The 12,382-nt window shown below is 45.4% G+C and overlaps 1 protein-coding gene across 4 annotated transcripts in view; it reads left to right on the top strand.

Annotated features, from left to right (window-relative positions):
- The window catches only part of LOC306702271 (transcription factor COE1-like), a gene marked incomplete at its 5' end in the record, with an annotated part of 51,544 nt that overhangs the window by 20,830 nt on the left and 18,332 nt on the right, over positions 1-12,382 (top strand). For all 4 annotated transcript variants that reach the window (XM_079167846.1, XM_079167847.1, XM_079167845.1 and 1 more), the window contains 3 exons: positions 8,241-8,322; positions 9,192-9,333; positions 11,662-11,792. In XM_079167846.1, coding sequence (XP_079023972.1) covers positions 8,241-8,322; positions 9,192-9,333; positions 11,662-11,792 — 355 coding nt within the window. The remainder of the gene's footprint in view (positions 1-8,240; positions 8,323-9,191; positions 9,334-11,661; positions 11,793-12,382) is intronic.

The following is a 12,382-nucleotide window of genomic DNA, read 5'->3' as shown; positions in this document are numbered from 1 at the left end:
ATGGGTCAGAGGTTACAAAAATGTTTTGTGCAGGGATTCTTTTCCCCTTGTGGTTAAAGCGTTTCTCTTTATGTGGACACACTTGGCAGTGTGTGTATGTATACATCCTGTGCATTGCTGTGTGACTGTTTGAAAACGTGAGCATGTGCAGGATAATTATTTTCCCCGCGTGCATTTGGAGGATTGTGTTTAAAAGCAAGTATGCCAAGTAGTCAGACAGACAGACAGAAAGATAGACAGGCGGATAAAGCCGGTATTACCGCAGTATGGAAATGCGAGGCTCAGTTCCCTCCCAATTAGAGCAGTGACTTCTGAAATGCCATAATACCCATTAATTAGCAGGCTGCTATTTTCTCAGTGATATGGCTAATTAGTCTGCGAGGCTCTACACTATCTGGACCATTATTATTGGGTTGAAGCCATGCAAACACACTCTCGCGCACACACACTCTCTCGCGTTGGAGTCGACGCGCAAACACCAGCGTACTCGCGTTCATATACATACCGTACGAGGGGAGGGGGGGGGGGGGGGGGGGAGAGATGCACGCGCGGTGCACGTTGCAACAATTTCCCACAGTTGAGTGACCCTAATTTAAGTGACACCATTATGCGCCTCAGTGGCAGCTATAGCACAGCATGAGAGAGATAATGGCTAAGAAGGGAATGTTGATGAACAGGTACAAACTGGCCGTGCTCTTCTTCAATATGCTTGTCATACCGTGTTATTATAGACTGATAAAAACCCGGCTAAAACAGCTGCACCGCTCGTCCCCCCCTGTGAGAAACAACAGGGAGACGTTTCAACCCCCTGTAATGACTTGGCATGTGTGTGTTTGGGGCTCCCTCCGCCTCGACAGTCCATCAGTGTCTCCCGTCGGACAGACAGGCCACTGACACAGCACCAAGAGGCCGGGAAACCTTTTCAATCACTCCCTCACTTTTCCCTCTCTGTCAGGTGGCAGAAAGCCGTGATTGATCTGTTGTTTCTCCACGGCGGTAAAGGAGTGGAAAGAAGTTGTGTTGGGCGGAAAATAAAAGAAGAAGGTCTGGCATGTGTGACAACCACTTTCATAAGTTTATTAATCATCTTCATCAATAATGCAGCCCTGGACCTGCTGTTGGTTGTCATGCAGCGCATGTGTGTGTGTGTGTGTGTTTGCATGCATGCGTGCGAGCGTGTGTTCACACCCCTCACAGCCCGATGAACTTCATAAGTGTCCCATCACCACTTTAATCAAATTACTTATGAACCAAAATTGACAGTTTTCATTAATTATAAAGGATTATTCTAATTGCGATTCAAATTTATTCATTTAGAACAGACGGCATTCAGTAATGTTTCAGGAAATTTGCATATTAAATGGAGAGGGTAGGTCATTAGCTATGCTAATGTATGCATGATTCCTTATTTTGTGATTGGTGGGCCATATGCAGCAGGCTGGGGGTTTGCAGGTGAGGAATCTAGAAGGAGCTGTAATATGTTTGATAAACACCGAGGGATGCAAGGCCAAAACGCACACATGTGCACATGTCCGCACGCACACACACACACGCTCACACACACCAGCCAAGCCACACGTCTCTGTTCAGTATCAGTCTCCCTCCGTCTCACACACACACACACACTCTCTCTCTGTCCTCACATTTCTCTCCCACTCTCTGCTTCCATGTTGCTCCCTCAAGACCCATTGGAAGGAACAACTTTTCACCCGAGAACAAACACGGCACACTAATTACGTTTCTGATTTCTGATCCTGCTGCATTTAGAAACATAACCTTGAGCCTGTGCACAGTCATAGTTATGATTTAATACGGTGCTTAAATGGAACAAAAAGAAAGAACTTTTGCAAGCGGCACATTCATCCCCACAATGTATGGGGCTGGTCCCGGGTTGACACAATGCTCTTTATCAAGCTATATATAGTCGATGCATTATGCATTAAGTTTAACATGTGCTTAAATCAACACTATTCAATGTGAATATCAGTCTTCAACTAAGGCAGAGAGGAGAGCAGTTAGGGTAAATGACTGCGCGGGGAGGCACGCAGGCGGGCAAAGGCACACGGTCTCACACACACACACACGCACACACACAAGCACGCGCGCGGTCACACACACCCTTCGGCTGTGCGCCGCCGTCTACCCAGGCTGATGACAGGGCCATTATTCACTGGTCAGTCCCACGAGGGCAGGGCTTGGGCTGGACAGGGTAGCAGCATTTCCCAGCATGGCAGGACAGCGCTAAGGTGAGAGGGACCAGGACCCTTCATTACTCTCGTGGTCTGGGGGCCTGGAGCCTTTCTCTCCCTCCCTCTCCCTCTTTGTCTCTGTCTCCATCAGATTAATGGGCCAGGCCCCGACAGAGGAAGTGTTTCAATCAGCACCGCCTGCCAAGCTTGTCCATCACCCAGACAACCTCTTATTCATCATGGCTTTGATACGCACACATACACACACACGCATGCAGAGATGTTTATTTGGTTGCATTTATCCCCCCCCCCCCCCCGGTGCTGTGGTGTAAAAGCCAGGCCACAGGTAGCGATGTTATCAGGCTACAAGTTGTTGAACCCAGTTCACTCCTTTCTCCCACAAGCGAGCAGCAGAGATCTCTTTTGGCTGTCTGTCAATGCTCCCTGCACGATTTCTCTCAGTTGAATTTTGAATGATCCTTTTCGGATGAAATGGATGAAACACAATTGGTTAAGTGTCTCTGGGACTTCTGTCCCCAAGCTGGGATTGGAGCTCCGGCTCCGGGGGAAGCGAGGAGCGATCTCTCCCAAGTGGGGCCTCTCCCTCAGCGGCGTAGGCGCAGCGCGGATCCTCCCGGACCCACCGTCTCCCTCCTCCAGGGTCCATTTGTTCTAAGAAATATTTAACAACGGGGCAAATTCAGCTGACATGACATGAGCAGATACAGACGGGGAGGAGGATGGGACGACGCACAGAGCGAGCCGGAGATGAATTTTTCAGCGCAGTGAGATGTTCTATTTGAATAAATCATGACACTTAAGATAGACATGAGGGCAATATAGAGGTGCTCGCTGCTACTTTGAGGAGTAGCACTCCAAAGGAATGGAGCGAAGTGTGTGTTAGAGTGTGTGTTGGTCTCACTCTCTCTATCTGCGTGTTTCTGTGTGTTCTGCATATTTTCTTTTATGTTTTGTCTTTTTTATTCAGCATTTGCTATCTGATGTTAGTAAGAACTGGATGTTTCTCTCCCAGTAAACTGGGACACCGCAGCCTGTTACAGCCTGGTGTCAAGGCCCAGGGCCAGGCCCAGAGACAGACCTGGTTCTGGATTATTAATGTCCCCCCTCTTTGGAGGCAGGGCCCCTCCTCCACCCAGTGCCCCCCTACACCCCTGGGGTCAGCCTGCATGGCTCCTGGTGCAAGGCCCCCCTCATAAATCTCCCTAAATTAGTGTGTGTATGTGTGCTTCCACGCTTAAACATATACTGCAGGCGGGGAGACAGGTCACCACGAAAACAAGCCAGTCAGGCTCTCGGTTGAAGTGTCAGTGATGCATAGCGGAAAGAGCGAAAGAGAGTTTCAGAACAGAGAGAGAATACGAGAAGTGAAACACAAGGGGAGGAAAAGAAAATACACAAAACTCTGAGAGCGCCTGACTTCACTTAAAGTTTGCTCGCCTATTTGTCACACACTTGTCTTCCGTTGTAACATTATATTTGCTTACAAATATTTACATTTCACTTGAGCTCGCCTCTGACTTCATTAGGATCGATTTCCTGAACAAATCTCAACGCTTAATTGCAGAAATGCAAGGTCCTCCATTCCTCTACCTGCCTAGATTAGTTCAACATGTCCCACGGTGGTAACAGGCATAAGGAAGTGCTGTTGTGTCACTTAGTTAACCCCCGAGACAAATGGCTCCCCTCCGGAGCACAGTGAATTACACACCTCATGAAGCATATTATGAGGCAGACACAGTGCTTTTCTTCTGGAGATGATCTGTGCGGCAGAGATGGATGGAGGGAGAGGGAGAGGAGAGGGCTGAGTTATGGCAACAACCACAGCCATTTTTACAGCGCATCGGCATCAGAACAAAACAGAGAGAGGAGGGGCAAAGAATAAAGAAATGAGGCACAAAGATGTACAGCACAGTGTGTACACAAAAGGCTGAAAAGATGAATAAACTAGAAGTACAGAGGAAGAAAAAAACAACACACAGTTCTAAAGTTATCCGTGTTGAATTTGACAAGGAAAACAACTCTTTACCTCATTTGTTGCTAATGTTGGAAAATTATTAGAAAAACATAACAGCATTGTCCCTCGGAGGCTTCCTTGCTGTTAGCTAATCGCTTAGACAATCTTTATCACCACAGTAATAATATTTAGATGCTACAGGGATTACTTAAAAGTTGTGTTATAATTGCTTTCCTTGTTTTGTTTTTTTTATGGGCAGAGGGTGATTTTGTGTTTAATTGCTCCAAAGTGACAAATAATGCCCCTTACGATATGATGAAAGTGTGCGATCATTAAATTACTGCGGCGACCGGCTGCATGTGTTTATTCATTCGTTTTTTTCCGCTGTTACAAATTTATGCCATGAGGCTTTAAGAGGCCAAGCAGTTATTTACACAAATTCACTTCCACAGCCATTCCTGGATTTGGGGATAATTACGTGAGAGCAAAATGGTTTGATTTCATTTAATCCGGCCGGCGCAGCAATTTGCAGTGGTAATATTTGTAGCTGTGGAGTCGGCACAGTAAAACAGCATGAAACTGGGGAGAGTCTCAAATACAAACAAGAAGGGGGCGACAATGTGTGCAGGAGACAATATTTTCTATAGACCAAGTGAGACTGTATGTTTCGAGATGAGTTACACTTTACACAAAAAAAAAATCTAATTTAAAGATATTAAGACTAAAGAATACAAACATCAGCCTTAAAACAACTATATGTGTAATTTTTATGGAATTAAGTAGGTTGTTAAAATACTCCGATTTCCAGAGAATATACCAATTTGACCATGACGACCTCAATGGTTGCTACAGCAGTGATCAGACGGGTATTGTTTCATACTAGCAATTGAGGAATTGTTACTTCAGCATCAAAGATTATTTCTGATTTCATTCACTATTCTCTGCTGTAAAGGCGGGATTGAACTGAATCTGTGTGCCATTGTGTGGAGGAGTTGTCAGGAGGGTAAATGAAAAGATTGTGGAGTAGCTAATTAAAAAAACTAATCATGTTTGTATTGAATAAATCTATATATACACATATTTGCGTTAAGAGGAAAATAAACATCCGTCAGCATCAGCAATCTACCAGCTACAAAAGGCTGACTGCCCAGTACTCACCTCGCACCAGTCTGAGTCAGTTGTGTTGCCATTAAGATCTAATGAAAAGTAGTCATCAAGTGAGAAGAGAAGTAGAAATAGTTCATTAAAAGTAATACATGCTTTTAATGAGTGAGAACAGTTGAAAATAATTTTCCAAAAGAAATGATTAATAAACAGTTAAAATCTTTAGTTTAAAGCGATGGATAATGCGAGCTTGACCAAACTGACCTGAACGCGTTGTGTAAAATAACCATTGTATACATCCACTTTTGCTTTGTTACTTAACATCTGCTTTAAAATCAGTTGAAATGAACACGACCAGATGTTGTTGTTGAAGGGACACTTGAGCTCATCGGATTTGGACGCGGGGGGGGGTCAGGCTGAAAAAAAGGTCATCAAAGTTAACACTATAGCAACAATTGTGAATCTCTAAATGCACCTTCTCATTGATTAAAAAGCGAGATCAACATGATAACAGAGAGCTGAACAGAGCAAATGAGAATTATAGGCTATTGTCAGCTATCTGTCCATATTTACTGGTCAGCTGTCAATCAGATTATCCATAAATCCTTATGGTAATCTCTTTGCTGTTGCATATCAACACGGACTGCTCCACACACACCCCCCCCCCCCCCCCCCCCTGTACACGCCCACACTCTGTTGATCCATGTAAATGTGAGCAGCGGTGATTCCAGTCCCCCGGCTCCCAGGGAGATGAGATAGAGCACCGAGGAATCAACATGCTGCAGTTTTGTAATGTTTCCGTGCGGCTGACTCCAGACACCTTAAGTCATGTAAATAATGAATCAGATGATCCACGCGTGCTGGAGATCGAGGGGACACGCTGATATATACGGCTGAGCGAATGAGGCATGCTGACTTTCTCTTACTGTCTCTTTTTTCGCACTCAATATCTCAGCCAAGTCTCTCTCTTCCTTTTCCTCCTCCACCTCCACCTCCTCCTACTCTCTCCAATCCAAACTCTAATATTTAACCCCCTGATTTGGTCACCTCTGACTCTGGTGACCCCAACTTTTCTCTACCCACTTATCCATCATCTGTCCATCATGAATGCCTCAAGAGGAGGAGGACAGTTGGGGAAAAGGAGCGGAGTCGATGAATTAAACAGGAGGAAGGTGGAGTATGTTGGACAAGTGGATGTGGTCCACAGCTGTCTGCAAGGCTGCTCTCTGACCTCGAGGAGATAAGAAAGTTGGGAGACCCTCAGCCTGTGGGGTCCAACAGCCACAGTGAAGAAAAAAAAAAAAACAACCTCCATCTCTAGCGCTTCATGAATTATTGAGATATTGGCCTACAGCTTCTAAAATATACAGGAGGATGGTCTGTCTCTCCTTTCGGATTTCACATACTCTACCTCGTCCGTCCGTCTATCTTTCCATCATTTTTCTCCTCTCGCTTTTCTACTTCCCTCCCTCCCTCCCTCTCTTTCCCTTTTTTCCTCTCCCCCTTCTCATTCAGATTTAGCCTCTTGCGCCAGCGAGATCGTAAATCAGAACACAAACAAAGAAGAAGAAAAAAATAAAATATAGAGAGCGGCAGAGAAACGGAGAGACAGTTCTGTTATTCAGATCATGAGAGGCTTTTTCTTCCTCACTTGAAGAAGAGCGTCTACCACTAACCAGCTGTCATGCATTTAAAAGTTGTCAGGGATAAATTCACAAGTTACATCAGATGCTTGTAATGTGCACAGCAGTACGCTGGCCCTTGAAATGAGACAGAACTCTGGTTCCTCCATTTATCTTCGTTGCTCTCTTTGTTTTTTTCTTTGTTTTCTTCTCCTTCTAGATGAAGCAATTGTCCAAGTCACGCTGCTGCTTACTGTGTTTCTCTTGACATGTCTCTATGTGTGTGTGTGTGATGTGTTTGCTCGTGCGTGATTATATCTAAGGCAGTTGGCTCCAAACGCGCTGCCCAGTGCAGAATCCTAGCCATAACAAATGAACAGAGGGTAGAAAATAAGACATATGAAAGAAAAGCTGAGCAAAGGAGTGATTCTCTCTCTGGCTGGTGGAGATCTGTATTGTAAGCAGTTTCAGCTGTCAGCACTTCTTTGAGCTACCTCAAAGTGAGGAGGAGGAGGGGAGGGTACCGGGAAATGTTGTAGTTTTATTTTCCCCCTTTTGAGGGTTCCTGTTTATTTGTACATGCCGCTGTTTATTTTCGCGGTTCATTTGATATTGTTTTTTTTTTGTTGTTGTGGTTTTTCTTCTCAGAGAGACAGACAATGCAGAAGGGATGGTGGTAGAGAGACATGCAGTACAGTTTCAGTTAAAGAAGAAGTTGTCAGGCTTAAAGCCTTGGGGTGGGGCTAGGGAATATATTGTCAGCCGCCCCCTTTTTTCTGCTTTTCAGGCCTCCGGTGCTCCCATTCCCCCCTTTACTCCTCCGACCCTCCCTCCTCCCTCCCTCCCTCATTAAGTATTGATGTGGGTAGCCATACTTGCCATCTCAGCCTATTAATAATGCATGGCAGGTGCTGTTGATGTGGTCTCTCACACTGAGATTGAGAGAGGCAGGAATGGCAACACTGTGCTGCATAGTAGCTACAGCAAAACCTCCGTCACACGGCTCTGTAGCAGGGGGGGGGGGGGTGGGGGGGGGGGGGGGGGGGGGGGGGCTGCGTCTGCCCCGGTGAGTTTATGGCAAGCTGTGACAGCAGCTCAGAGATGGATATACAAGGTAGCATCTTACTCAATATCCCGGAGCTGTTTTTACATTGAAAACTCCCATTGTCATAAACAACTGATGGATGACAGTGGGACAGTGTGCGAGCCTTGTCTGCCACTGCTGTTTTATTAGTTTTATTTGTATCTTGTGATTTATTGAAGGAGCTCATACTGTACTTTCAGTGACAGACAGCTGCTCTTTCTCTAACTCATTTGTCTCTCTCTTTTTTTTTCTTTCTGCATATGCAGGTTCTTCCTCAAGTTCTTCCTGAAGTGCAACCAGAACTGCCTGAAGAATGCAGGGAACCCTCGAGACATGAGGCGTTTTCAGGTGAGACGCAACCGCCTGCGTGCGTACAGTGTGTGTTGTAGAGGACAAACACCACATTTCCTGGGACTAGCATTCATAAGTTATATACAAAGCACCAGACATGGCGACAGCATAACCTCCCAGAATTTGTTTCACAGAGAAACAAAGCATTTACAGGGTCTGTCTCACATTAATGCTCGGTGTGCTAGCACCAAACAGCCAAAGTTAGCAGCTAGCAGGCAAACATAGTGGAGCAACTGGCAGCCAACGAGACAGATATTCCCCTCAGGAGACAGTGGAGACCAAAAGCAGAGCTAAAAGGAGGGTTAATATTGGACACCCACTTAGTGGTCAGAAAAACAACTCGAAGTGCATGTTTTAATGTTGCTCTCTGTCTCCTGGATGTATAATAGGCAACTGTGTACTGGCAAGTTCACCATATCAACTTTACAAGGCGATAATGTAAAAGTTTTGTGTTCACAACTTGGTTTCTTTGTGTCCAAAAATCTGTTATTGCAGGTTTAAATAACTCAGCGTCACATATATAACAAAAATAGACCAAAAGTAATCTAGAGTTAGTCCAGAACAAAAAGTTATTAAAGCCGAAAAGCCATAAATGCAATCAAATGTATGAAATGGAACAAGTAACACTTTACTTCCCGAGTACTAATGCTGCATCAGAAAATATTTACTCTCTTAAAACTGTATTTCTTTAGGAAAATATGAAACGTAACGTTGGCGGTGTTCTCATGTCCCATCAAAAATAAAAGTCATATAGTCAAATATTTAAAAAATATAGATCAACAACACAAACACACCATATAGAATTTGCAGTTGTTTATATCAAAGTGAGGCTTATTGTTCTTTCCATCTGTCCTCCCCTGTCTCAGGTGGTTGTGTCGACTACGGTGAGCGTGGAGGGTCACGTCCTGGCTGTCTCCGACAACATGTTTGTGCACAACAACTCCAAACACGGGCGCCGAGCTCGACGACTGGACCCGTCGGAAGGAGCGCCGTCCTACCTGGAACACGGTATTAAAAGCAGGAACCAAAACCCATGCTCTCTCACCGAAATGTCTTTGTCTTCCTCTCTTTCTTTCTGTTCACACCCTTTTCCCCTCCCTGTCTGGCTCTGCACTCAACCCCTCTTCTGTCTGCGCTCTATCCCTCTCAAACCTGCTCTCTCGCTGTCTTTCTTATCTCTCTCCTGCTTCCTCCCGGATTCTCACTTTCCTCCCTTGTAGGGTTTCCAACTCGAGCTTAGAGAGGAGAGAGTGGTAGCTAGTGAGTCTCTTGTCTCTCCCTTGTGGCTTGCTCCCCCCAGGTCTCTGCCTCTGGGCCTTCTACTCTGCCTCGCATAAGCACTATGTGTCTTATGAGGTCTGTTCTGCTTAAAGCCAACACTGGCTTTATTTCCTCGGAGACCTGCTTTTATCCTCCAACCCTCCATCACTCCCCATCCCTCAGGTTTACTCCATACACACACAAAAAAGAGCCCACGCACACACATATACCCCCCCCCCCCCCCCCCCCCCGCATGCACAGCCAAACCCAAACCTTTAATACTTCATAATGACATGTGCACATGATTTAGGAGCCCGCACTGATTCCCAAGTCCCTAATCCAGTTATTTTCTCATTTCGATTTCCCAGACATTGAATAAGAGAAACATATTTTTTTTTTTGTCTTTGAGGAAAGTCAACCTCAGGGATGATAATGACAAAAAACTAAGAAGGGATTTACATGATGGCCCACAGTAGATTGCATTACGATTGAATGTTATGGTTAAGTATTTCTACTGACCATTCTCTAGAGGTAAGACGGACCACTCGTCCCTGCGACTGGTCTCATAGACGATTTGAAAAGTTCACAAAGACGAGACATGTTGGAGACGTCAGCGAGACTTGGATCTTACACAGAACGGAGGGCCCACACAGTACGCTAACAGATGATCCCAGTGTCAGAGAGATCCGTTTGGGAATTTCCTCTTCTCTGATTTTCTACTCTCCTGATGATGGCGGTTAGAAGGAGGAACAACAGGAGTAAGAGAGCAAGACAGACAGAGGGGGGAGATGTAGGCGCAATGAGAGGAAGGGCTAAAAGTGCATGATAGCATGAAGAGGAGATGAAAAGAGGCAAGGCAGCGGTTTCCTTTTGTTTCTAGTGTGTGCGTGCGTGTGTGTGTGTGTTGAGTTTGTGTGGATACACAACTTTTGGGGCCCATTTCAGGCGGTAATAGATGAACAGTGCACGCAGTTGAACAGATGGCACCGAGGAACACCCCAAAGTATAATCCTATCACATGGATTCGCGTTCCACCATCTGGTTAATCCACACACACACAAACACACATGCACATGGAGCGCACATAATATCAGCGGCTGTGAAAAGGAGGCATCTTAGGCCATGATTACGGCCACAGATTGCTGCTTGGTGAACGTTGATCTCTGCAGGCGTATCGGGGGGCTAAATATCATTCCAGCTTGTTGGGGAGGATCAACAGAACAGGGAGTCAGGCAAAGAGCAAAGGCTAGGCTGCAGGGGGAAAAAAAAAGTCAGCCTAGTCTAAAGTGGATTATGCCGCTTTACAGAATTACAGCATGTCTGACAAGCTGCATATCTGTTAAGGAGAGGAGATTTAGCTTGTATAAACATGTACTTTCCGAATGCTGTTCTTTTCTTCAATCACATCCAGTAATCTCCTAGTCAATAATGCCAACTGAGAAGGTCAAAAAGCACATTGAATACCAGTTATTTAAAATGGGGTTTATTGTTGTTATTTCCTGTACTTTGTCCGATAAGACGAAGAATATGTTTTAAGAGAAAACATTGAAAGCTTAAAAAAACGCATTACAAGCATCCGAGCCGGAGCTGAAATGACCCGCTGTGGGCTGCTGCTCAGTGGCCGGACGCTGCGGATACAGTAGCGACCACAGATACAAGAAACAGACAGCTGAGCATGAGCTAAGTGTTTGGTTAATGAAGGCGGCGTATTCAGAGGACAGAGCTACTGTTGGCTCTGCTCTGCTCCCCGGTCGCGTGGCCTTTGATCAGACACTCAGCACACCTGACATTTACACGCCTGCACGCTTTGCCACGTGTCATAAAACAAGCGCACCGCCGCTGCCCTCACACACAGGGCAGAGGTGATGTTTAATAACGGGGTGCGTATAATCACTCTGATTAGTATTCCTCGCTCGCCCCCGACCCCTGGGAGAGAGGAGAGAGGTGATGTGTGTGTGAGAGAGAAAGAGATGGGAAGAGGAAGAGGGGACTATACATTATTCCAACAGCAAAGACCTTTATGGGCTGTCATTAGGTTGGTTAGCATCTAATCTATTCTGTCTGTGACTCTTGCAGCAACCCCCAGCATCAAAGCCATCAGCCCCAGCGAAGGCTGGACCACAGGGGGCGCTACTGTCATCATCATCGGGGACAACTTCTTTGACGGCCTGCAGGTCATCTTTGGAACCATGCTGGTCTGGAGTGAGGTAAGTCACCACCTGGTCATCGGTGTGGTTGTGTGTGTGTGTGTGTGGAGGCCTTTCTACTATAAACCGATGGCTCCCAATCTTTTCGGCTTGATTCCCATTTAAAACGAGGCAATGTCTGTTTGGACCCCTTGTCGCAGGAGTAGTTAGCAGTTTTAAAATGGTTTGCTTCTCAGATAGTTTCATTAGGAGGCTTTTACGAGGTCTAAAGAGGTGAAACTATGCAGTGTTTCAAATGGAAAAAACATTGGTGAAAAGGGTCTGCTGTAAACTAGTGCTAAATCGATTAGTCATAGTTGATCAACAGAATATTTCAAGTAAAATGCCATTCAGATAACATCTGCTGGTTTGAGCTTCGGAAGATTTTCCTCTTTAATGTGTTTCGCCTCAATTTAAATTGGGTCCGTTTCAGTTCAGGTGACAATAAAAAATGCTAAATAGATAATTAATAATGACAATGATCATTAATTGCAGTCCTACTGCAAACCCATATCAAAAGTATAACAGCCTGCTTTCTCATTTCTCTCTGTAGCCGATTTTATTTTTGTCACATCTCTTTTCAGCTCCACACCCTGTCTTCAATTATGTTA

The sequence above is a fragment of the Pholis gunnellus genome (genome assembly GCF_910591455.1).
Source record: "Pholis gunnellus genome assembly, chromosome: 10".
NCBI classification, from domain to species: Eukaryota; Metazoa; Chordata; class Actinopteri; order Perciformes; family Pholidae; genus Pholis; species Pholis gunnellus.
This window is presented reverse-complemented; position numbering and strand designations above follow the sequence as displayed.